At 39.5% G+C, this 27,610-nt stretch overlaps 2 protein-coding genes and 1 long non-coding RNA gene across 6 annotated transcripts in view; 2 read left to right on the top strand and 1 right to left on the bottom strand.

Moving 5' to 3' along the window:
• Positions 1–3,650, top strand: part of ERV3-1 (endogenous retrovirus group 3 member 1, envelope) — a 38,482-nt gene extending 34,832 nt beyond the window's left edge. For 3 of the 4 annotated variants that reach the window (XM_045387358.2, XM_065540902.1, XM_065540903.1), the window contains exon 2: positions 603–3,650. In XM_045387358.2, coding sequence (XP_045243293.1) covers positions 988–2,802 — 1,815 coding nt within the window. In that variant the 5' untranslated portion in view covers positions 603–987 and the 3' untranslated portion in view covers positions 2,803–3,650. 4 annotated transcript variants of the gene reach the window in all.
• LOC141409848 (uncharacterized) overlaps positions 1–19,466 on the bottom strand; it is a 32,081-nt gene extending 12,615 nt beyond the window's left edge. The window contains exon 1 of the long non-coding RNA XR_012432370.1: positions 19,217–19,466. This is a non-coding gene — a long non-coding RNA (uncharacterized lncRNA). The remainder of the gene's footprint in view (positions 1–19,216) is intronic.
• LOC102119566 (uncharacterized) overlaps positions 1–27,610 on the top strand; it is a 45,842-nt gene that overhangs the window by 12,590 nt on the left and 5,642 nt on the right. The window contains 3 exon segments of the mRNA XM_065541901.2: positions 24,025–24,151; positions 24,657–24,752; positions 26,602–27,609. Coding sequence (XP_065397973.1) covers positions 24,025–24,151; positions 24,657–24,752; positions 26,602–27,609 — 1,231 coding nt within the window.

Below are 27,610 nucleotides of genomic sequence, written 5' to 3' on the forward strand. Positions count from 1 at the left end.
AAGAACTCATGAGAAGTGACTAAAATAGTATTAAGAAACATTATCCCCAGATTTGGACTGTCTCTGACTCTAGGGTCAGACAACAGACTGGCATTTCTAGCTGAAATAATTCAGGAACATGGCTGTTAAAAATAAAATGGAAATTACACACAGCCTACTGGCCGCAGAGCTCAGGAAAAGTAGAGTGCATGAACTGGACACTCAAATAGCTTCTGAAGAAATATTGCCAAGAAACCCCTCTGAGATGGGATCAAGTCCTGCCCATGGTCTTCCTTTGAGTCAGGTGCACCACCACCAAACAAGCTGGGTATTTGCCCTATGAAATACTGTTTGGCCAGCCACCCCCAATCATAAGTCAAATTAAGGGTAATCTCTGTGAACTAGGGGAATTAACTTTAAGGAGGCAAATGCAGGCTTTGGGGATAGCCATGGAAAGTGTCCATAGCTGGGTCCAGGAAAGAATGCCCATAGCGTGATAGATCCAATACACCCCTTTAAACCCGGGGACTCTCTTTGGGTCAAAAAATAAAACCCAACCACTCTGGGACCCATATGGGATGGTCTCCATACTGTAATCTTGTGTATTCCCACTGTTGTTAAAGTTGCAGGAATTGTGCCTTGGATCCATCCATCCAGTCAGCTGAAACTAGCAGCCCAGGACAAGTGGACCAGCCGACAGGACCTAGACCATACAACCCAGCTGATTCTACAACAGGACCAAGGTGCCAGTGAGACAACAACAGCCCTGCTCTGGTCACTCCGGAAGCTGACCAGTCCACGCACGGCTGAAGCTTGAGGAGACAACAGCCCTGCTCTAGTCACCCCGGAGGCTGACTAGTCTATGCACGGACGAAGCTTGAGTCATCATCAGGGAAGTAAACGTGGTTAGAAATCTGAAGTCCAGTAATTTTCCTTGTAATACTAATTATTTTGCTATTAAGCTGTCACTGCTCAGCCTTCTCCCCTGGGTAAAAGCTTTTCCTGTCTATGCTGGGTGTGAACATGCTACTCATCACTTTGTTCTTGCTACTCCCCTTATCCATGTTAAAAGGAGAACCCTGGGAGGGATGCCTCCACTGCACCCACACTACGTGGTCGGGGAGCATCATGACTAAAACCCTGTTGTATCACACTTACTATGAGTGTGCTGGGACCTGCCTAGGAACTTGTACTCACAACCAGACAACCTACTCAGTCTGTGACCCAGGAAAGGGCCAGCCTTATGTGTGTTATGACCCTAAGTCTTCACCTGGGACCTGGTTTGAAATTCATGTCGGGTCAAAGGAAGGGGATCTTCTAAACCAAACCAAGGTCTTTCCTTCCAGCAAGGGTGTTGTATCCTTATACTTTGATGTTTGCCGGATAGCATCCATGGGCTCACTCTTTCCCGTAATCTTCAGTTCCATGGAGTACTATAGTAGCTGCCATAAAAATAGGTGTGCACCCCCTGCTTGTTCCACTGATTCCCCAGTAACAACTTGCTGGGACTGCACAACGTGGTCCAGCAGCCAGCAATCACTGGGGCCAATTATGCTTACCAAAATATCATTGGAACCAGATTGTAAAACAAGCACTGGCAATTCTGTAAATCTTACCATCTTAGAGCCAGATCAGCCCATATGGACAACAGGTTTAAAAGCACCACTAGGGGCACGAGTCAGCGGTAAAGAAATTGACCCAGGAGCCTATGTCTATCTATATGTAATAAAGAAAACTCGGACCCGCTCAACCCAACAGTTCCGAGTTTTTGAGTCATTCTATGAGCATGTTAACCAGAAATTGCCTGAGTCCCCTCCCTTGGCCAGAAATTTATTCGCCCAACTGGCTGAAAACATAGCCAGCAGCCTGCACGTCGCTTCATGTTATGTCTGTGGGGGAACGAACGTGGGAGACCAATGGCCGTGGGAAGCAAGGGAGCTAATGCCCCAAGATAATTTCAGTCTAACTGCCTCTTCCCTTGAACCTGCACTGACAAGTCAGAGCATCTGGTTCTTAAAAACCTCCATTATTGGAAAATTCTGTATTGCTCGCTGGGGAAAGGCCTTTACAGACCCAGTAGGAGAGTTAACTTGCCTAGGACAACAATATTACAATGAGACACTAGGAAAGACTTTATGGAGGGGCAAAAGCAATAATTCTGAATCACCGCACCCAAGCCCATTCTCTCGTTTCCCATCTTTAAACCATTCTTGGTACCAACTTGAAGCTCCAAATACCTGGCAGGCACCCTCTGGCCTCTACTGGATCTGTGGGCCACGGGCATATCGACAGCTGCCAGCTAAGTGGTCAGGGGCCTGTGTACTGGGGACAATTAGGCCGTCCTTCTTCCTAATCCCCCTAAAACAGGGAGAAGTCTTAGGATACCCCATCTATGATGAAACTAAAAGGAAAAGCAGAAGAGGCATAACTCTGGGAGATTGGAAGGAAAATGAATGGCCTCCTGAAAGAATAATTCAATATTATGGCCCAGCCACCTGGGCAGAAAATGGAATGTGGGGATACCGCACCCCAATTTACATGCTCAACCGCATTATAAGATTGCAGGCAGTACTAGAAATCATTACCAATGAAACTGCAGGGGCCTTGAATCTGCTTGCCCAGCAAGCCACAAAAATGAGAAATGCCATTTATCAAAATAGACTGGCTTTAGACTACCTCCTAGCCCAGGAAGAGGGAGTATGCGGAAAGTTCAACCTAACTAACTGCTGCCTGGAAATTGATGACAATGGAAAGGTCATCGAAGAAATAACTGCAAAAATCCAAAAGTTAGCCCACATCCCAGTTCAGTCTTGGAAAGGATAGTCTCCAGATTCCCTCTTCAGAGGTTGGTTCTCATCCCTTGGAGGATTTAAAACCTTAGTATGAATAGTTCTAGCCATATTGGGAGTCTGCCTTGCACTCCCTTGTCTCTTACCCCTCATTGTCAAAAATATCCAAACAGCCATAGAGGCTCTTGTGGACAGACAGACTACCACATGACTAATGGCCCTAAGTATCAACCCCTGCCAAGAAAATAGGTACTTCCTCTTGAAGAACTAAATGAAGATAGTGATGCTTTCTATTAAACCTTACTTATAAAAAGTATCAAAGGAGGGAATGAAGCAGGAAATATAAAAGGAAAAACAAGTAAAGGGAAAACAAGTCCTTCCCTGACCAGTCTGACTCACTCCAAAGTCCTGTTGGAGCTATGGTAATGATCTGCAAGGCCAGACAGGGGCCCCGAAAGAATGGGCTTCAGGAGCAGAGATGAGAAAAACAAGTTCTCCTTATCAGTTTCCCCATTTGAAATTCTCTCCCCATACCATTATTCTTTGTTCTGTTCTCACAACTATTTTTGTAACTATTTCTGCAATTCTAAAGATTTTGTAAGTTCCTGTTTTTCTTTCTGTAGCATGGCAAGGTCACAAGACATGTTTAAGTAAGGTATGCTCATGTTGCAAAGCCTGTTGTAAAACCTGTCACAGTATGATTAACTGCCTTTGTTCTGCTTCTGTAAGACTGCTTTCCCGCCTACAGGTTTTGCGCCAAAAACCTGACTCGCCCCTGCTGGATGCATGTATAAAAGTCAAGCCCTGTCTCTGTTCAGGGCTCAGCCTTTGGATGTTTATCTGCTGGGCCGGTGGCCACCTAAATAAAATCTTCCTGTTCCACCCAGTGGTCTCCCCGACCTCCTGATTCCCACAACTTATAAGCATTCCTTTTTCTCTGCAACCTAACCAGCATCTCTTATTGACTTTTTAACAATAGGCATTCTGACTGGATGAGATGGTATCTCTGCATTTTTCTAATAATTAACAATGTGAATTTTGTTTTCATATGCTTGTTAGCCACATGTATGTCTTCTTTTGAAAAGTATCTGTTCGGGCCGGGCACGGTGGCTCAAGCCTGTAATCCCAGCACTTTGGGAGGCCGAGACGGGCGGATCACGAGGTCAGGAGATCGAGACCATCCTGGCTAACACGGTGAAACCCCATCTCTACTAAAAAATACAAAAAACTAGCCGGGCGAAGTGGCGGGCGCCTGTGGTCCCAGCTACTCGGGAGGCTGAGGCAGGAGAATGGCGTAAACCCGGGAGGCGGAGCTTGCAGTGAGCTGAGATCCGGCCACTGCACTCCAGCCTGGGCGACAGAGCCAGACTCAGTCTCAAAAAAAAAAAAAAGAAAAGAAAAGTATCTGTTCATGTTTTTGCTTACTTTTTAATTAGGTTTTTGGTTTGTTGTTGTTGTTTTTGTTATGGTTTTCTGAGACAGAGTCTTGCTCTGTCACCAGGCTGGAGTACAGTGGCACAATCTCGACTCACTGCAACCTCCGCTTCCCAGGTTCAAGTGATTCTCCTGCTTCAGTCTCCCGAGTAGCTGGGATCACAGGTGCGTGCCACAAAACCCAGCTAATTTTTGTATTTTTAGTAGTGACGGAGTTTCACCGTGTTGGCCAGGATGGTCTCGATCTCCTGACCTCACGATCCATCCGCCTCAGTCTCCCAAAGTGCTGGGATTACAAGCGTGAGCCACCACCCCTGGCTGCTTCTTCTTCTTCCTTTTTTTTTTTTTAATAAATTTGTTTAAGTTTCTTATGGATGCTGGATATTAGACCTTTGTCAGAAGCATAGTTTGCAAATATTTTCTTCTAGTCTGTAGGTTGTCTGTTTACTCAGTTGATTGTTTCCATTGCTGTGAAGCAGCTCTTTAGTTTAATTAGGTCCCATTTGTCAATTTTTGCTTCTGTTGCAATTGCTTTTTGGTATCTTCATCATAAAATCTTTGCCAGTTTTTATGTCTAGAGTTTTCTAGGTTATTTTCAGGTTATATATATATATATATATATATATATATATATATATGACATTAAATATATATATTTATATATTTATATTTATATATATTTATATATATTATATATATTTAAATATATAATATTTATATATTTATAAATATATATATAACATATATATAAATAATTTTAAGTTCTACGTTTAAGTCTTTAATTCATCTTGATTTTTTATATATTGTGTAAGGAAGGCATCCAGTTTCAATCTTCTACATAGTGCTGTCTAGTTATTCTAGCCTCATTTATTAAATAGGGAATTCTTTCCGCATTGCTCTTGTCAGCTTTGTTGAAGATCAGATGGTTGCAGGTATGTGGCATTGTGGCATTATTTACTGGCAATCTATTCTGTTTCATTGTTCTATGAGTCTTTTTTATATATATGTGTGTGTGTGTGTGTGTGTGTATTGCCTTGGGTATTCGGGCTCTTTGTTCTATATGAATATTAAAATAGTTGTTTTTAGTTCTATTAAGAATGTTTTTGGTAGTTTGATAGGAATGACATTAGATCTGTAAATTTCTTTTAACAGTATGGCCATTTTAATGATATTGATCTTTTTTATCCATAAGCATAAAATAAACCTCCATTTATTTGTGTCATATCTGATTTATTTAAGCAGTGTTTTGTAATTCTTGTTGCAGAGGTCTTTCTCCTCCCTGGTTAGCTGTATTTCTAGATGTTTTATTCTTTTTGTGGCAGTTGTGAAGGGGATTGTGTTTTTGATTTGGCTTTCAGCTTGGATGTTATTGATGTACAGGGATGCTACTAATTTTTGTACATTTGCTATGTATTGTGAAATTTTGCTTCAGTTTTCAGTTTAAGGAGCTTTTCTGCGGAGACTGTGGGGTTTTCTATATATAGAATCATGTTGTCTGCAAAAAATGGGAAGTTTGACTTCCTTTCTTTCCTATTTGGATGCCTTTTGTTTTTGTCTCTTGTCTGATTGCTCTGGTGTGGACTACCAATTCTATGTTGAATAGGAGTGGTGAGAGAAAACATCCTTGTCTTGTGCCAGTTTTCATGGAGAAATGCTTCCAGCTTGTGTCCATTCAGTATGTTGGTTGTGGGTTTGTCATAGAGAACTCATTATTTTGAAGTATGTACCTTCGATGCCTAGTTTGTTGCAGGTTTTTAACGTGAAAGATGTTAAATTTTCTTGAAAGCTTTTTCTGCATCTATTGAGATAATCTGGTGGGTTTTATTTTTATGTAATGAATCACATTTATTAATTTGTGTATGTTGAACCAACCTCGTATCCCAGGGATAAAGCCTACTTGATCATAGTGGATTTGCTTTTTGTTGTGCTGTTGAATTTAATTTCCCAATATTTTGTTGAAGATTTTTGCATCAATGGTCATCAAGGATATTGGCCTAAAGTTTTCTTCTTTTTGTTATATCTATGTCAGGTTTTGGTGTCAGAATGATGGCGTTCTTATGTAATGAGTTGAAGGGGAGTGTTTTCCTCTCAATTTTTTTAGAATAGTTTTAGAAGGAATGGTACCAGCTCTTCTTTGTACATCTGGTAGAATTCAGTTGTGAATCTCTCTGGTCCTGGACTTTTTTTGATTGCTAGGCTATTCATTACTAATTCAGTTTTGGAGTTTGTTATTGGTCTACTCAGAGATTCAATTTCTTTTTTGTTCAGTCTTGGGAGGATGTATTGGTCCACGAATTTACTATTTCTTTCAGATTTTTTAGTTTGTGTTCATAGAAGTGTTCATAGTAGACTTCAACAGTTATTTGTATTTTTGTGGGGTCAGGGTTAATGTCCCTTTTGTCATTTCTAATTGTGTTTATTTGAATCTTCTTTCTTTATGAATCTGGCTAGTGGTTTATTTAGCTTACTAATTTTTTCCAAAGATTTAACTCCTGGATTTCTTGATCTTTTGTATAGTTTTTCACATCTAAATCTCCTTCAGTACAGATCAGATTAGTTATTTTTTGCCCTCTGCTACTAAGGAATTGGTTTTGTCTTGCATCTCTCATTTTGTTTATGATATTAGGTTGTTAAATTGAGATCTTTTTAACTTTTTTATGTGAGCATTTAGTACTATAAATTCTTCTTTTAACACTGCCTTAGCTGTGTTGCAGGTATTCTGGTATGTTGTACTTTGTTCTCATTTGTTTCAAAGAACTTTTTGATGTCTGCCTTAATTTTATTATTTACCCAAAAGTTATTCAGATGCAGGTTGTTTAATTTCCATGTAATTGTATGGTTTCAAGTGCTTTTCTTTGTATTGATTTACATTTTTATCAAGTTGTGGTCAGAGTGTGTGGTTGGTATAATTTTGGAATGTTTGAATTTGGTGAGGATTGTTTTATTTCTGATTGTGTGGTCAATTTTAGAGTATGAGCCATGTGGTGATGAGAAGAATGTATATTATATTGCTTTTAGATGGAGAGTTTTGTAGATGTCTATTAGGACTATTAGGTCAAGTATTGAGTTTAGGTCCTAATATCGTTATTAATTTTCTGCCTCAAAAATGTGTCTAATAGTGTCTGTGGGGTGTTGTAGTCTCCCACAATTATTGTGTCAGAATCTAAATATCTTTATAGATCTCTTAGAACTTGTCTTATTCATGTGTACCTGTGAAAGAAAATTAAATCTTCAGAGCCCAAACTCATTAAACCAAAAAGAAAAGTTAGTCTGGGAACTGGGTCACACAAACCCACCTACCCTTTTGGTTCTTAAACAAGATGGCTACAAGATGAAAAGTTACATGACTCCCCCATATTTTGCCCGCAAGACAATTTCTAGTGAGCTGCAAGATCTTTACCCTAAGGTGTTTCTGTAAAAATTTTACCATGGAAATGTAAATTGATAGCATATCTTTATAGGTTTCACCAGACACAAATGCATATCTGATTGTTCCCTTGCCCCATTTTGTCTATGTTATCTTAGGTAAAAATGCAGATTACCTGCATTTTTCCTCTGCCCCATTTGTCTGTGTCATCTTATGTTAAAAAAAATGCAGATTCACTGAACCAGACAATGGCATCAATGACTATTTTTCCCTACCTCCCTCTTACATAACAGTTTTGTACTTAGTAGCTCATCCTTTCCCCTTTAAATTTGGAGCCCCCAAAATTTTCTTGGGAGAAAGACACAGGCCTTTCTCCTGGCTGTGCATTCTTAACTTTGGGAAATAAACTTCCTAAAATGATTGAGACTTTTCTTGTCATTTTTCTTGATTGACACACCCATGGATTTTTTTTAAATGACACCTTTCTTCTACTTTTTTTCCCCATAAACGTATCTCAAGTGCACACGGTGTGCAAAATTAAGATGTCCAATAGTTCAAAAACATGTCCAGAGACCTGGCTGTTATAATGGAAAATACAAATTAGAAATAAGAAGCTTTATTCTCCACGTGAAAAAAGGGAGGTTGGATATTTTCTTTCTTTCTTTCTTTCTTTCTTTTTTTTTTTTTTTTTTGAGATGGAGTCTTGCCTGGTTGCCCAGGGTGGAGTGCAATGCCACGAGCTAGCTCACTGCAACCTCTGCCTCCTGGGTTCAAGTGTACTCAGCCTCCTGAGTAGCTGGGGTTACAGGCACACAGCACCACACCTGGATAATTGTTTGTATCTTTAGTAGAGATGGGGTTTCACTATGTTGGCCAGGCTGGCCTCAAACTCCTGACCTCATGATTTGCCCACCTCAGCCTCCCAAAGTGCTGGGATTACAGGCGGGAGCTACCACACCCGGCCAGGAGTATATTTGCTTAATTGATTTTTCCTTAAAGCATTTAAATTATATGTATGTTTTTTCTCTGTTGTTTGAAAGATACATAAATCATATTAACAGTTAAACCTTTGTCACTGTTTTTGACTTGGGATTGTCTTTATCTAGGACCTCAAGTTCATTGCTTTGGCAAAGGTTTATTTTCTCCATTTGTTGTCTCTTAAAGTAGACACAGATTTGTTTAGATTAAAGTTCATTTTAAGAGCACACATAAGTTAAGCATGAAGATAGGATTAAATTTAACAATAAAACATGATAAAGACTAAAAGATACTATGTTCCTTTCATAGACTACAGATTATCCAAGGTAATCAGGTAATATTTGCAGGCTGAAGTACTTTTATTGCAAAAGCATGGTTCAGTGTATGAAGTGAACAGTGGAGTCTGTAGTTGTGCTTTGGTTTATATTTATTTCTTGAGTACAGTTAGCATAGTTATATGTAGTGTTTGTAGACAAACTGCATTCATATAAATTAAACAGTATTTTATACACTAGTGTGAATATAACTGTAAAATATTTACTTTGAATGAATCCCTTAGTCATTTTAATAATGTTATATTCGGCCAGGCACTGTGGCTCATGCCTGTAATCCCAGCACTTTGGGATGCCAAGGTGGGTGGATCGCCTGAGGTCAGGAGTTCAAGACTAACCTTGCCGACGTGGTGAAACACTGTCTCTACTAAAAAATACAAAAATTAGCCAGGTGTGGTGGCACATGCCTGTAATCCCAGCTACTCGGGAGGCTGAGGCAGGTGAATCGCTTGAACCTGGGAGGTGGAGGTTGCAGTGGGCCGAGATTGCACCACTGCACTCCAGCCTGGGCAACAGAGTGAGACTCTGTCTCAAAAAAAAAAAAAAAAAAAAAGTTATATTCATACTTTTGAAATAAAAAGTGTTTTAATTGAATTATGGTTGTAGGCCATTTTTTAAAATCCTATGTACATTATGACTAGTACATTATTTATACTTAGATGTTTATATCTAATATTCAAATAAAATTTACTACCAAACTATTACAGTAGTATTAGTATGACATGCTTACTAATTTATCCAGTAGAGTTAATTATAGGTAAACATGATTTTAGTGTCTATCATTTCACTAAATTGGAATGCTGCTATTACAGGAAAAGTAAACAAGAATGATTTGGCCACCCAAAAACCATAATGGCTCTACATTTCACCATGATGCAAACTCAAATGTATTCCACTGTATGAATAAAGTAATATTCCAGTTCTTCGTTGGAAAGTTACAGTGGTGGGAGGTCCAGGCAGGCGGATCATTTGAGGTCAGGAGTTCAAGACCAACCTGGCCAACATGGTGAAACCCCATCTCTACTAAAAATACAAAAATTAGTTGGGCATAGAGGCGCATGCCTGTAATCCTAGCTACTCCGGAGGCTGAGGAATGAGAATCCCTTGAACCCTGGAGGCGGAGGCTGTAGTGAGCTGAGATTGTACCACTACACTCCAGCCTGGGCAACAGAGCAAAAAGACTCCATCTCAAAAAAAAAAAAAAAAGAAGTGTTCTTTGAAAATTGGCAAATATGTTCCATTATAGATCTCTCATTTAATGGCTAGGAGAAGAGAGAGCAGCAGAGATGGAAGAGAATCCTTATAAAAGTCAGCTGAGAATACGACCCCTTCATAATGCTCATGTTTCTCATGCTGAGAGTAGCTGTGTACTTTGGATGTTTAAAAAAATTGATTAGGGGAATATTTTCTGACTGACCTGATCAAACTTATATCTAGCCTGTGTTTTTAAAAGATGGTTTTAACTTTTTTTCTCTCAATACAGCTTTTCTCAGAGTGAGAGCTGTTTTTCTCTTTTGGTTTCTGTTTCAGAGGCCCCATTACTATCCCATGATGTCTGTGAATGAGATGGGCTATCACAGAGCTCTTGGAGCTATCTCTGTCTAGACTCATGCTGAAAATCCAGCAGTATTTTTTCTTTATCTCTGTTATAAATAGAAACTGAGGCTGAAACAGTGCTCCTATTCCCATTATTGTGAAGGTGCATTCCTACCTGGGAAGCCTGCAGGCTCTCCTCCTGCAGCTCAGGCTTCACTCTGCAATGTGGCACTGGAGTGCTGCTGTGGCAGTTGGTGATAACCTAAGATGTGTTCTGCCAGCTGTGAGCTCTGTGCTGTGGGTTGTGCCTCAGGGAAAGATGGTGTAGGAGTCAAGAGAGGACACCAGCCACCAGGAGAGAGCAAGCAGGAGTGCTATAGCCCAGTGCTCAGGGAGTAGAGAGCCATTGCTTTTAAATGTAAATAGCCAAATAGGAACAGCTCCAGCCTCCAGCTCCCAGTGTGAGCGACACAGAAGATGGGTGATTTCTGTATTTTAAACTGAGGTACTGGGTTTGTCTCACTGGGGTGTGTTGGACAGTTGATGCTGGTCCACGGATGCAGCCCGACCAGCAAGAGCTGAAGCAGGGCGAGGCATCACCTCACCTGGGAAGTGCAAGGGGGAAGGGAATTCCTTTTCCTAGCCAATGGAAATTGAGACACACATCTGGGAAATCAGGTAACTCCCTCCCTAATACTGTGCTTTACCAAGGGTCTTAGCAAATGGCACACCAGGAGATTATATCCCACACCTGGCCCCATGGGTCCCATGCCCACGGAGGCACCCTCATTGCTAGCACAGCAGTCGGAGATCTAACTGCAAGGCGGCAGCGAGGCTGGGGGAGGGGCACCACCATTGCTGAGGCTTAAGTAGATAAACAAAGCCGCCAGGACGCTCGAATTGGGTGGAGCCCACCACAGCTCAAGGAGGCCTGCCTGCCTCTGTAGACTCCACCTCTGGGGACAGGGCATAGCTAAACAAAAAGTAGCAGAAACCTCTGCAGATGTAAAAGTCCCTGTCTGAGAGCTTTGAAGAGAGCAGTGGTTCTCCCAGCACGGAGGTTGAGATCTGAGAACAGACAGACTGCCTGCTCAAGTGGGTCCCTGACCCCTGAGTAGCCTAACTGGGAGACATCCCCCACTAGGTGCAGACCGACACATCACACCTCACATGGCTGGGTACACCCTGAGACGAAGCTTCCAGAGCAAGAATCAGACAGTAACACTCACTGTTCAGCAATATTCTATCTTCTGCAGCCTCCGCTGCTGATACCCAGGCAAACAGGGTCTGGAGTGAACCTCAAGCAAACTCCAACAGACCTGCAGCTGAGAGTCCTGACTGTTAGAAGGAAAACTAACAGAAAGGACATCCACACCAAAACCCCATCAGTACTTCACCATCATCAAAGACTAAAGGCAGATAAAACCACAAAGATGGGGAAAAAGCAGTGCAGAAAAGCTGGAAATTCAAAAAATCAGAGCGCATCTTCCCTTCCAAAGGAACACAGCTCATCACCAGCAATGGAACAAAGCTGGATGGAGAATGACTTTGACAAGTTGAGAGAAGAAGGCTTCAGTCAATCAAACTTCTCAGAGCTAAAGGAGGAACTACGTAACCAGCACAAAGAAACTAAAAACCTTGAAGACGGAATGGATGAATGGATAACTAGAATAATCAATGCAGAAAAGACCTTAAAAGAACTGATAGAGATGAAAACCATGACACGAGAACTACATGACAAGTGCACAAGCTTCAGTAACCGACTTGATCAACTGGAAGAAAGATTATCAGTGATCGAAGCTCAAATGAATGAAATGAAGCGAGAAGAGAAACATAGAGAAAAAAGAGTAAAAAATGAACAAAGCCTGCAAGAAGTATGGGATTATGTGAAAAGACCAAATCTACGTCTGATAGGTGTGCCTGAAAATGACAGGGAAAATGGAACCAAGTTGGAAAACACTCTGCAGGATATCATCCAGGAGAACTTCCTCAACCTAGCAAGGCAGGCCAACATTCAAATTCAGGAAATACAGAGAACACCACAAAGATACTCCTCAAGAAGAGCAACTCCAAGACACATAATTGTCAGATTCACCAACGTTGAAATGGAGGAAAAAATGTTAAGGGCAGCCAGAGAGAAAGGTCGGGTTACCCATAAAGGGAAGCCCATCAGACTAACAGCAGATCTCTTGGCAGAAACTCTACAAGCCAGAAGAGTGTGGGGGCCAATATTCAACCTTCTTAAAGAATTTTCAACTCAAAATTTCATATCCAGTCAAACTAAGTTTCATGAGTGAAGGAGAAATAAAATCCTTTACAGACAAGCAAATGCTTAGAGATTTTGTCACCACCAGGCCTGCCCTACAAGAGATCCTGAAGGAAGCACTAAACATGGAAAGGAACAACCAGTACCAGCCATTGGGAAAACATGCCAAAATGTAAAGTCCATCGATGCTAGGAAGAAACTGCATCAACTAACGAGCAAAATAATCAGCTAATATCATAATGACAGGATCAAGTTCAGACATAACAACATTAACCTTAAATGTAAATGGACTAAATGGTCCAATTAAAAGACACAGACTGGCAAATTGGATAAAGAGTCAAGACCCATCAGTTTGCTGTATTCAGGAGACCCATCTCACATGCAGAGACACACATAGGCTCAGAATAAAGGGATGGAGGAAGATCTAGCAAGAAGATCAGGAAGAGCTAACTATCCTAAATATATATACACCCAATACAGGATCACCCAGATTCATAAAGCAAGTCCTTAGAGACTTACAAAGACACTTAGACTCCCATACAATAATAACGGAAAACTTTAACACCTCACTGTCAACATCAGACAAATCAACGAGACAGAAAATTAACAAGGATATCCAGAAATTGAACTCAACTCTGCACCAAGTGGACCTAATAGACATCTACAGAACTCTCTACCCCAAATCAACAGAATATACATTCTTCTCAGCACCACATCACACTTATTCCAAAATTGATCACATAGTTGGAAGTAAAGCACTCCTCAGCAAATGCAAAAAACACCAGAAATTATAACAAACTGTCTCTCAGACCACAGTGCAATCAAACTAGAACTCAGGACTAAGAAACTCAATCAAAACCACTCAACTACATGGAAACTGAACAACCTCCTCCTGAATGACTACTGGGTAGTCATTCGAAATGAAGGCAGAAATAAAGATGTTCTTTGAAACCAGTGAGAACAAAGATACAACATACCAGAATCTCTGGGACACATTTAAAGTAGTGTATAGAGGGAAATTTATAGCACTAAATGCCCACAAGGGAAAGCAGAAAAGATCTAAAATTGACACCCTAACATCACAATTAAAAGAACTAGAGAAGCAAGAGCAAACACATTCAAAAGCTAGCAGAAGGCAAGAAATAACTAAGATCAGAGCAGAACTGAAGGAGATAGAGACACAAGAAACCCTCCAAAATTCAATGAATCCAGGAGCTGGTTTTTTGAAAAGATCAACAAAATTGATAGACCGCTAGCAAGACTAATAAGAAAAAAGAGCCGGGCGCGGTGGCTCACGCCTGTAATCCCAGCACTTTGGAAGGCCGAGGCGGGTGGATCACAAGGTCAGGAGATCGAGACCATCCTGGCTAACACGGTGAAACCCTGTCTCTACTTAAAATACAAAAAATTAGCCGGGCGTGGTGGCGGGCGCCTGTAGTCCCAGCTACTTGGGAGGCTGAGGCAGGAGAATGGCCTGAACCCGGGAGGTGGAGCTTGCAGTGAGCCGAGATCGAGCCACTGTACTCCAGCCTAGGTGACAGAGCGAGACTCTGTCTCAAAAAAAAAAAAAAAAAAAAAAGAGAAGAATCAAGTAGACACAATAAAACATGATAAAGGGGATATCACCACTGACCCCACAGAAATACAAACTTACAAACTACCATCAGAGAATACTATAAACACCTCTCTGCAAATAAACTAGAAAACCTAGAAGAAATGGATAATTTCCTGGACCCTCACACTTTCCCAAGACTAAACCAGGAAAAAGTTGAATCCCTGAATAGACCAATAACAGGCTCTGAAATTGAGGCAATAATAGCCTACCAACCAGAAAAAGTCCAGGACCAGTCAGATTCACAGCCAAATTCTACCAGAGGTACAAGAAGGAGCTGGTATTATTCCTTCTGAAACTATTCCAATCAATAGAAAAAGAGGGAATCCTCCCTAACTCATTTTATGAGGCCAACATCATCCTGATACCAAAGCCTGGCAGAGACACAACAAAAAAAGAGAATTTTAGACCAATATCCCTGATGAACATCGATGCAAAAATCCTCAATAAAATACTGGCAAACCAAATCCAGCAGCACATCAAAAAGCTTATCCACCATGATCAAGTGGGCTTCATCCCTGGGATGCAAGGCTGGTTCAACATTCACAAATCAATAAACATAATCCAGCATATAAACAGAACCAAAGACAAAACCACATAATTATCTCAATAGATGCAGAAAAGGCCTTTGACAAAATTCAACAGCCCTTCATACTAAAAACTCTCAATAAATTCGGTATTGATGGAACGTATCTCAAAATAATAAGAGCTATTTATGACAAACTCACACGCAATATCATACTGAATGGGCAAAAACTGGAAGCATTCCCTTTGAAAAGTGAGACAAGACGGGGATGCCCTCTCTCACCACTCCTATTCAACATAGTGTTGGAAGTTCTGGCTAGGGCAATCACACAAGAGAAAGAAATCAAGGGTATTCAGTTAGGACAAGAAGAAGTCGAATTGTCCCTCTTTGCACATGACATGGTTGTATATTTAGAAAACCCCATCATCTCAGCCCAAAATCTCCTTAAGCTGATAAGCAACTTCCACAAAGTCTCAGGATACAAAATGAATGTGCAAAAATCACAAGCATTCTTATACACCAGTAACAGACAAACAGAGAGTCAAATAATAAATGAACTCCCATTCACAATAGCTTCAAAGAGAATAAAATACCTAGGAATCCAACTTACAAGGGATGTAAAGGACCTCTTCAAGAAGAACTACAAACCACTGCTCAGTGAAATAAAAGAGGACATAAACAAATGGAAAAACATACCATGCTCTTGGATAGGTAGAATCAATATCGTGAAAATGGCCATACTGCCCAAGGTAATTTATAGATTCAATGCCATCCCCATTAAGCTACCAATGACTTTCTTTATAGAATTGGAAAAAACTGCTTTAAGGTTCATATGGAACCAAAAAAGACCCCACATTGCCAAGACAATCCTAAGCCAAAAGAACCAAGCTGGAGGCATCATGCTACCTGACTTCAAACTATACTACAAGGCTACAGTAACCAAAACAGCATGGTACTGGTACCAAAACAGAGATACAGACCAATGGAACAGAACAGAGCCCTCATTAATAATACCACACATCTACAGCTATCTGATCTTTGACAAACCTGACAAAAACAAGAAATGGGGAAAGGATTTCCTATTTAATAAATGATGCTGGAAAAATTGGCTAGCCATAAGTAGAAAGCTGAAACTGGATCCTTTCCTTACTCCTTATACAAAACTTAATTCAAGATGGATTAGAGACTTAAATGTTAGACCTAAAACCATAAAAACCCTAGAAGAAAATCTAGGTAATACCATTCAGGACATAGGCATGGGCAAGGACTTCATGACTAAAACACCAAAAGCGATGGCAACAAAAGCCAAAATTGACAAATGGGATCTAATTAAACTAAAGAGCTTCTGCACAGCAAAAGAAACTACCATCAGAGTGAACAGGCAACCTACAGAATGGGAGAAAATTTTTGCAATCTACTCATCTGACAAAGGGCTAATATCCAGAACCTACAAAGAACTCAAACAAATTTACCCGATAAAACAACAACTCCATCAAAAAGTGGGCAAAGGATATGAACAGACACTTCTTAAAAGAAGACATTCATACAGCCAACAGACACATGAAAAAATGCTCATCATCACTGACCATCAGAGAAATGCAAATCAAAACTTCAATGAGATACCATCTCACACTAGTTAGAATGGCAATGATTAAAAAATCAGGAAACAGGTTCTGGAGAGGATGTGGAGAAATAGGAGCACTTTTACACTGTTGGTGGGACTGTAAACTAGTTCAACCATTGTGGAAAACAGTGTGGCGATTCCTCAAGGATCTAGAACTAGAAATACCATTTGACCCAGCCATCCCATTACTGGGTATATACCCAAAGGATTATAAATCATGCTGCTCTAAAGACACATGCACACATATGTTTATTGCAGCACTGTTCACAATAGCAAAGACTTGGAGTCAACGCAGATGTCCATCAGTGACAGACTGGATTAAGAAAATGTGGCACATATACACCATGGAATACTACGCAGCTATAAAAAAGGATGAGTTTGTGTCCTTTGTAGGGACATGGATGCAGCTGGAAACCATCATTCTCAGCAAACTATTGCAAGAACAGAAAACCAAACACCGCATGTTCTCACTCATAGGTGGGAATTGAACAATGAGATCATTTGGACACAGGAAGGGGTACATCACACACCGGGGCCTATTGTGGGGAGGGGACAAGAGGGAGGGATAGCATTAGGACATATACCTAATGTAAATGACGAGTTAATGGGTACAGCACACCAACATGGCACATGTATACATATGTAACCTGCACATTGTGCACATGTACCCTAGAACTTATAGTATAATAATAATAAAAAAAAGAATAATCAAGATGGTTTTGAACATTGGAGAGAAGTGTTTGTATAGGTTCACTTCAACATGAACAATATTTGCAAGAAATAAAATTTAAGTGGAGAAAAAAATTTTAAAAAAAATAAAGATATTCAACGCTATTCAAACATTTCTGTAGGAAAGGGAGAACGTACCTTCAGCAGGCACCTGGCTTCAAGTTGCAAAATTACCTCTTGTCATAAAGATGTGAAAAGTTATTTTGTCATTGATTATAACCAATTAATATACAAGTATGTCTTTGCAATCTCTTAAGCAGATTGACTGTGATGCATGTCACATTCTGGTTTAATTGTGTAATGAAACAGTTTTCTTTCTGTTGTGTCATTGTGGAGTTACTCTGGGGCTGCGGAAAACTTTTAATTTTATATTCCAAACACTGTTTTAAGTTACCACACATGATATAAACATATAAGGTGCCAACCAAGCTTTAATCTAGATGGGCCTTTCTATCTCAGGTTTCCAGTCAACTCACAATTGTTCTGCAAAATGCATGCTGTCCCCTGAATATGCAGGCAGATCGTGCCTCTGCCTATTTGGTATCTAGTCCTGTATAATCACATCTAGAGAAGCTAGACCGGATGTCTAAATACTTCACAGAACAGCAATCAACCATTTTACCTCTTTCAGTGACTCTTGTGTCTTTAGACCTTAAGCTGATTCAGAGACCATGGGGCCCAGAAACCCAGTTAGAGTAACATTCATGCATTGACTAGACATGTAGGCATGAGACTTTCCACTTTCCCCTTTCTCCTCTTTTTAAAATGCCCACAAATGTGTAGATGACACCTGTTGCTACTCCACCCATCCAGGACCTAAATTTGCAGCTCCAAATTCTGAATCTCGGTCTTGAGATTTGGGGGGGAAAAAACCTTTATTTGAGAAATGCAAATTATTTTAGTTATAAGGCTCAAAGAGACATTAAAATTAGACCACAGCTATGCCTTTCTCCCTTCTTTGAACTGTGTATTTACTTGTTGAAACTGCTTGCTATTGCCACAAGTAGGTATAAATTAAACTAATAATGACATGCTGGACACTATAACTCACACCCTATAGCTTAACAATGTATATCCAATTAGTAGTCAATGTTAATTTTTGTGAATAAAAAGAATTTCTGACAAACCAATATGTATGAGCCCACTCTCTGTCCTCTCATTTTGCCTTCACAAATCCACTTGTAACTGCTGCTCATCCAAGTGTAGATTCCAGGCAACTTGAATTTTTGCTCCCAGGTTACAATCCTCAGGTTACAATCCTCTGGGTTGGTTCAAATGAACTATTCATGTTGCATCAGTGATTTCCTTTTAGGTAGACATATCATTTAGAATGTGCTAGAGCAGCCTCTAAGAGGGAATCTCTTTTTTGTTGTACTCTGCTTGCTGTAACACTCAAGAATGCAGAGCCAGGTTGATTCGACCTAGAATCTGCATAAAAGGTCTGGCCTCTGCCTAATATTTACAAAGCAGGGCCAGACTTTGGATTGAGAATGTACAGGAAACCAGCAGGAGGCATTTTCTGCATTGTGAGATGTCAACATAGACATCTTAAAGCCCCCTCTTTAAGAGCGTGGCTCTTTGAAGTTTTCTTTTTTTTTTTTTTTTTTTTTTTTTTTGAGACGGAGTCTCGCTCTGTCGCCCAGGCTGGAGTGCAGTGGCGCGATCTCGGCTCACTGCAAGCTCCGCCTCCCGGGTTCACGCCATTCTCCTGCCTCAGCCTCCCGAGTAGCTGGGACTACAGGCGCCCACAACCGCGCCCGGCTAATTTTTTGTATTTTTAGTAGAGACGGGGTTTCACCGTGGTCTCGATCTCCTGACCTTGTGATCCGCCCGCCTCGGCCTCCCAAAGTGCTGGGATTACAGGCGTGAGCCACCGCGCCCGGCCGAAGTTTTCAGATCTTGTTCAATGACCTGCTACAGTAATGTAAGAGGCTCCAGATGTAAATAGAATCTGATGGCAGAATCTGTAAGTGTAAACAGGCATCTTAGGAGTGAGAGATCAAGGTCACAAAGTATCCAGAGCCATGACCACAACTATACCTACCTGTAAAATAGGATACTGGAGTATTCTTGTCCTTCCTACCCAAGAGCTTGCCAATCAAGACAGGTGATCCAGGTTCTGGAGGTCCACCAGGGCAGTTCCATTTTCTATTTAGAATCAGCCTGAGTCTTCCCTGCTTAGCTTATCCTTAAGCAATCAGCCCAGGGTCACTGGGAATCTTCTCACAATCACCTAGGCATCTCTCAGACATTTGAGGATGTCCACAGCAGAACTGTGTCAGGCTGACAAAAACAGTTAATTCAGCTTCTCTCTCAGTGTAAGAGAAATGAGTCATCCTGTGTTTGTCCCTCCCCTCATACAAGAGATGTCTTTGCTTGGTACCCAGATGAGAGTTTCTCCAGTTTCCTGGTACGTCAGTGAAAAACAAGGAAGAGGTCTGGAGACTCAAACAGATAAACTAATTGCTACCATTTCATATGGCCATTAGAAAAATAGATGAAGCATTATTGTCCCTACCATCCAGAAACTGTTAATTTAGACAAGTAACTGAATTCAACTTGGTTGAATTAAGCATCATATGGTTAGCACAATGAATAGATGTGTGCAAAAAAAAAAAAAGGGGGGGTTTATTTGGGCAACTTTCTTTATATTTTTGTAACTTCTGATGTCATCATTTGAGTGGATGTTTACGGACAAAAGCGTTGTTTTATTATTCTTATTTCTTATACCTTGCTAAGAATACATATTTATCTTCTAATAAAATTACCCTACAAAACCCTAAGAGATTTGTTTAAATTGCTTATTAGCATATGTTACAAAATTAACAGGGCAGTGGCTACAAAAGATTAAAATTTCACAACTGTGTGATTTAGTTTTCTTTTAGGTAAACTTAGGAAAAACAGAACTGGAAATACCCCAGGGGCATAGAGAGCAGAATTCTATATAGGGTCCACTCTCTGCCCCAGCCCTGTTCAGATTCACCCTTTTTGGAGGCCTTATTTAGGTCTGGCCCCACCCTGGAGCCTTGTCTCACAGAACTGATTAGAAGAGATCAGAGTATTGGATAGTGAATCCTGCAGCCTTTCTAGAGCCAGTGCACACAATTTTCTGAAACCCAAAAGCAGATAAATAGAAAAAAATGTATGAATCTTAATTTTTAAATTTTTATTAAAACCAGTGCTTGCAGAGATATTCCATTTAGCAAACTGTTTTCTATTCCTGCAGATGCAGTAGTTGCTCCACAAGTCACACACAAAAAAAATACAAACACAATAAAAATTTATTTAAGCTACATTAAACTTTTTCTTTTTGTATCCTTCTCCTCTGTCTGTATTTAGCTTTTATTCTGTACATTTTTAAATAAAATCAGTGACAGAGAAACAGAACAAATAAAAATGCTGCACTTTTAATGTAAATCCTGAGAATTATTAAACATTTAGTACCAGCTCCCAAGGTGTTGTGAGGATTAAATCACATGTGTAATTCCCAGTAAAGTGCTCTGTAATATCCTCTTCAGCACACAGTACCTGCTTTATAAGCATTGCATTAGTACATGTGAAAATGTTTTTCAAATGCAGATTTATTCAGATACGGCTGCCTTCTGTTTGTTCTGTAAACTTTAGAGCCAGCAAAGAATATGAAAGTTGATTGTCTTCATTTGTCATAGAAGTATTTGTGTCGTGACAAGAATGCTGAGTGTAAGGGACTGTGCTGTGCCTGTTTTCTCTAACTAATGCTAATAACGAGCCCAGGAGGAGCATTCACAGGGGACTTGTTTGAAACACCCATTCATGAACCCTTTCCAAACCTGCAGAATCTCATTACATAGAGTGGGGCCAAAATCACCGAGTGATTTATAAGCTCAATGCTTGGAAGGCAATGCTTAGCTAAGTGGTTATTAGCCCAGGCTTCTAATTAGGATTACATGACCAATTTGCAGAAATTTCTTTACTCGTGCCCTTTCCACATGTTTATTACTCTGGGTGGAAGCATCCATGTTGTTTTAGTTAAGTTTCTCATGTGACTCCAAGGTGAGGACAGAATCAGGTATGAGTTGTTCAAGATACATTCATGTGAATTGAGTTGCGTTTTGTTTTGTTTTTTGAGACCCACTCTTGCTCTGTCACCCAGGCTGGAGTGCAGTGGCATGATCTTTGCTCACTTCAACCTTCACCTCCCAGGTGCAAGTGATTCTCCTGCCTCAGCCTTTGAAGTACCTGGGACTGCAGGCATTTACCACAACACCCTGCTAATTTTTTGTTGTTGTTAGAGATAGGGTTTCACCATGTTGGCCAGGCTGGTCTTGAACTCCTGGCCTCAAGTGATCCACTTCCCTCTGCCTCCCAAAGTGCTGGAATTAGAGTTGTCAGCCACTGTGCCCAGCCTGAGAGTTAAGTTTTCGTTTGCAATAAAGGGTGGTCACAGGGCTGTACCTATTTGGATTTGGTAGGAAGAGGGCAGTGTGGCCCATATTTCCATTACCGTAGCAGAAATTACTGGTGTCTGTGGCAGTGGAGGGCACATTAGGACAGGAACAGGGAAATTTACTTTTTTTTTTTTTTAGACAGAATCTCATTTTGTTGCCCAGGTTGGAGTGCAGTGGCGTGATCTCTGCTCACTGCAAGCTCCACCTCCTGGTTTCATGCCATTCTCCTGCCTCAGCCTCCAGAGTAGCTGGGACTCCGCCACCACACCTAGCTAATTTTTGTATTTTTACTAGAGATGGGGTTTCACCATGTTAGCCAGGATGGTCTCGATCTCCTGACCTCGTGATCCGCCTGCCTCGGCCTCCCAAAGTGCTGGTATTATAGGCGTGAGCCACCATACCTGATCGGAAACTTACATTTTTATTTCCATGGAGCAGATTATTTTTCCTGAATTTCTTCTGTTATAAAGGACAAAAATGGGTGGACTTTTTTGCAGGTCTTGATCCTTCTGCTTGTGGGTGTGGTGGTAGCAAGTAAACAGGTGGTGCTGACACCTTTAAAAGCATATTCCCAACATGCAGGTGTAATTTGTCCATAGAATCTCATCTTAAAAGGAATCCCAGAGAAAGAGGAGAAAGAGGAAAAAATGGCCTTTTTTTTTTTTTAGCTTAACGTGTCTCAGATCGAGAGCTGTGTCCACTCTGCCTCCTGGGATGCCATGCGTTTAGTTCTTGCAAACCTTTACTTCTCTAATTGTGTTGTTTCTCCCTAATGAGTTTGTTTTAACTACTTTTAAAAATTCTTGTGATAGTCAAGGGTCCCTGAAAAATGCTTTTTCCTACGTACCAGAGGCTTCTCTACATCTCTACGTCATGGCTCTTTATATGCTATGTAGAAATCTCATTATGAATTTATAATCTGCAACATGAAAAATGTTCCCTCTGTGGCTGCTGAACATGGGAAGGTGTGACTACTCAAGATTCCTATTGGGGAAAAGCTGGGGTCTTTAGTAAAGAAGGAGAACATGTAATGTTGCGGTTCCATCTCTGTTCTCCATTAGCTCTATGCAGAACACGATTAACAAAATGTTCTTTCAAACAGAATGGCATTTATTACCCAGAAAGTTCTGAAACAAATTATTAGGAGATGGATACCTGCTCTTTAGGGTGCTAAAGAAAGACTACTTAAAATCACTATTAAAAATTACAGAACATACGAATTATCTGTATCTTGAAGTTCCCATAAAACTAATTTTTTTGTGGTTAAATTCAAACTCTAATTTACTTTTGAGATCAGTATCACAGCAGTGATGCTGCATTTTTCTGTGTGCATCAGCACATTACAAAAATTTGTCCTAGTGCAGTTGATGTTAATGATTCACTTGGTTAAAGAGCTCTTGGACAGATTTCTTTACTGTAATTATTTTTCTCTTCATTATGAAGTATCTTTATGCTGCTGATGTGCATAAACCATAACATTTAATCTGGCAGCTGCCTTAGATTTTCTGTGCATGTATCTGCCTTAGGAAAATGAAAACTGTCATCCCTTTTTACAGGCCAGAGAAACTGGGAAAAACATGGGCTCATCCACTTACTGGATGTTTGACAGTAAGTGGGCCAAAAACATTGACATTACTGGTGAACTTGTTAGAAATTTAGAATATCAAACGATTCCAGATCTTCTGAAAAGATAATCTGCATTAACAAGATCTCAAGTTTATCGTACACATTAAAATTTGTGAGGTACCTTTTTTTTTTTTTTTTTTTTGAGACGGAGTCTCGCCCTGTTGCCCAGGCTGGAGTGCAGTGGCCTGATCTCAGCTCACTGCAAGCTCCGCCTCCCAGGTTTAGGCCATTCTCCTGCCTCAGCCTCCGGAGTAGCTGGGACTACAGGCGCCCACCACCTCGCCCAGCTAGTTTTTTTTATTTTTTAGTAGAGACGGGGTTTCACCGTGTTAGCCAGGATGGTCTCGATCTCCTGACCTCGTGATCCACCCGTCTCGGCCTCCCAAAGTGCTGGGATTACAGGCTTGAACCAGTGCGCCCGGCCGTGAGGCGCCTTTTAACTCAACATGTCTTTTTCATCTCAAAAATATACACAACTCATTCTGTATGATGCACATATAGCATTTAAAAATAGACATGTTTGTGTTTATGCCCTAATTTATACTCTATTAACCGGAAAAGTACCATATATACACACAGATGTTGTGGCTCTTATGCCACTTTCTTTTCTCAGGGTTAGATAATACATTAGAAAATATTTGTATGTTAAGAATTATTTTAGGGATAATTTCATTCACTCCTGTAAGTCAGAACCAGTTTTCTTTACTGTCTTATTTTACTTTGAAATTTAAAATTACGCCCATGGTCACTTGGCAAATGTATGTGATTTTGTGTGTGTGTGTGTTTTTGTGTTTTTCAGGGACCATTGACGTTTATGGATGTGGCCATAGAATTCTCTTTGGAGGAGTGGCAGTGCCTGGACAGTGCACAGCAGAGTTTATATAGGCATGTGATGTTAGAGAACTACAGAAACCTGGTTTTCTTGGGTGAGGGTAACTTCAATACACATTTTCTAATATATCCTAAAGGTTTTATTTCTCTTTTTTCTAGAATGTTTTTTGGTGATTTATGCTTTGCATAAATGAGTTTCGGATCTCTGTTTTCAAAAAAAATCTTTTAGATTTGTCATTGTAGAAAATAGTTTCTTCAAGATATTTCATCTTTACCATAACTTTCTGCATTCCTGAGCTGATCTTTATCATTCCGTCTTGATTAGTGGTAATTTTTGAAATTTATTGGCATAAAATATTTTTGCCCATACCTTAAAATCTAACTCCCAACACCAATTGTTTTGATTCAGTACCAGGTAGTGAAATTAAGAAACTACAAATTTAAAATATTTTCTAAATCTTTAGAAATTTTTGTCATAAATTAGCATTTGGGGATTAATGTACTAGAATATTCTATTACATTCTCTTTACTGAGCACACTACTAGGTTGGTAATTGGATAATATGTGCAAGATTTATGTTATTTATTTTCAATAAAACAGGTATTGCTATCTGTAAGCCAGACCTGATTAGCTGTCTGGAGCAAGAAAAAGAGCCCTGGGATATGAAGAGACCTGAGATGGTAGCTAAACATTCAGGTAAGTGAGTGAATACACAGATGGTACAGAGAAGAGGTCAAAAGGCCAAGGAGAAGGACACTGCTTAAAATGTGATTTGGTAAGCTGTGTTCCAAAGGAAATAGTTTCTGGAAAACCTGAGTTTTTTTTTTTTTCTCTCGCATAGGACATTTTCTGTCTTGTTTTTCAGTTCTCTAAGGATTCCTTTTTCCCTTTAGTGATCTGTCTTCAGTTTCACAGTGAAAGCCAATGTCCTCTTCATGGGATATAAAAGACTGCACAATCTGACTGTTTTTGTTGTTGTTGTTGTTGTTTTTGGGGATACACAAATGTGCATAATTTTGAGAAACTCTACGTTAAACAGTTTTTTAAATTCTTTTTGCATCAAGTCTGAAATGTGTGAGTAGTGGTTTCTGTTCCATTGTTATTTGTTGTTGTTGTTGTTTATTTTTCTGTGTATTCCATTCTGTTTTTACTACTATGGTTTTGAAATATAGTTGCATATGTAAGGCATACGCAGTGCCAGTATACGTTTTCAGGATTTGGCTATTTTGGATTGGCTTTTTCTTTTTATTTGGCAGGACAGATTTGCTGCTGGTATTTGCTACAGCTATTTTCTTCAGGACTTTGACAATGTCACACAGTTCCCTTCTGGCCTGCAAAATTTTCTTGAGAAATTCACTCATTACCTCATAAGACTATTCTTATAAATAACACATCATTTTTATCTTGAAACTCACAAGATTCTCTTGTCTGTGACTTTTAAAATTGTGCTTATATATGTTCTTATTGTAAATATCTTTGCATGTATCTAGTTTCTTTGTTAAGCTTTTTCATTTTTACATCATTTTTTCTTATAATATTTCAGTTCCTTTTTTGTATTTTATTTTCTACCTTCACAATTTCTGTTTTTTGATATTTTTAATATTTCTGTTATCCCAATTTTTCTGATTTTTAATAGTTGTCTGTGTTCCTATTTCATTCATGGAGTATTATTCAATTTATGTTAACTTTTTAAAATTAATTTTTTTTAATGGTTGCTTTCTGAAAATTTTATAATATTTGATAGAGCTATGTTGCCCTAAAATTTTGTATACATTGTAATCTTTAATTGAAATTTGAACATTGAAAACAAGCTACCTATCACAGTGTCTATAATGTAGCTTTGTCCTGGCAACGTTTGAAACCGTTTGTCTTAGCTAGAGATCCTGAGAGTCTTTCAAATATGTTCTTAGGATGTGTCTTGTCTGAAATGTTCTAGTTGTTTTTTAGTTAAAAGACTTTATTCATGTTTCTTCTTAATAGTCATCACTTGCTACAACTGTTCTCTGTCTGTAGTATAGTCTCTTTCCTGCTGTAACATTTACCTTTGATCTCAGTAGACTCAAAATGTCATTCCAAAGTATACCACTGTTAATTTTTGCACTTTATGTTGTAGGAGACAGAAACCAGTGTCAGCAAAAGCTCCTAATAAAGCCAGAAATAAAGATGTGGGTGTGTTATTTTTCTTGTCTTTTGAAAAAGAAAGCAAAAGTTGGTCATTTACTTCTAAAGACACTATGTTATATTGAGAAACAGAAAGAACTGTGTTGGGTAAATGTAACAGACTTTTCTTTTCCTTTGATGTGGCTTTTGGCATTGTGCTAACCTGGAACACTACACACACTTAACTCATATATAAATTTTCCACAAATGCATTTTGGTCAGTATGCTTTTGTTACATTTATGTGCCTATGAAGGAATTCAAACCTGTGGTATTTTGCTATGCCATCTTGCTTATGTAGTTTGTGTAACTTTATGGGTTAGATTTGTAAAGTATATTCATCTGAGTTGAGCAAGTGAAGTACTTTGTTATTTTTATTTCTTTCAGTTATGTTTTATTATTTTGCCCAACACCTTTGGCCAGAGCAGAATGTAAGAGATTTTTTCCAAAAAGTGACCCTAAGAAGATACAGAAAATGTGGATATGAGAATTTAAAGTTAAGAAAAGGCTGTAAAAGTGTGGTTGAGTGTAAGCAGCACAAAGGAGATTATAGTGGACTTAACCAATGTTTGAAAACTACCTTGAACAAAATATTTCAATGTGATAAATATGTAAAAGTTTTCCATAAAATTTCAAATTCAAATAGACACAAGATGAGGCATACTGAAAATAAACATTTTAAATGTAAAGAATGTGGCAAAACATTTTGCATGCTTTCACACCTAACTCAACATAAAAGAATCCATATTAGAGTGAATTTCTACAAATATGAAGAATGTGGAAGAGCCTTTAACTGGTCCTCAACCCTTAATAAACATAAGAGAATTCATACGAGAGAAAAACCTTACAAATGTAAAGAATGTGGCAAAGCCTTTAACCAGACCTCACACCTTGTTAGACATAAGAGAATTCATACTGAAGAGAAACCCTACAAATGTGAAGAATGTGGCAGAGCCTTTAACCAGTCATCAACTCTTACTGCACATAATACGATTCATACTGGGGGAAAACCCTGCAAATGTGAGAAATGTGATAGAGCTTTTAAGCAAGCCTCAAAGCTTACTGAACATAAGTTAATTCATACTGGAGAGAAACCATACAAATGTAAAGAATGTGGCAAGGTTTTTAACCAGTTCTCAACCTTTAATACACATAAGATCATTCGTACGGGAGAGAAACCTTATGAATGTGAAGAATGCAGCAAAGCTTTTAACTGATCCTCAAAACTTACTGAACATAAGTGCATTCATACTGGAGAGAAACTGTACAAATGTGAAGAATGTGGTAAAGCCTTTAACCAGTCCTCAACCCTTACTACACATAAGAGAATTCATAGTGGAGAGAAACCCTACAAATGTGAAGAATGTGGCAAAGCTTTTAAACAATCTTCAAACCT

This window comes from Macaca fascicularis, chromosome 3 (genome assembly GCF_037993035.2).
Source record: "Macaca fascicularis isolate 582-1 chromosome 3, T2T-MFA8v1.1".
NCBI classification, from domain to species: domain Eukaryota; kingdom Metazoa; phylum Chordata; class Mammalia; order Primates; family Cercopithecidae; genus Macaca; species Macaca fascicularis.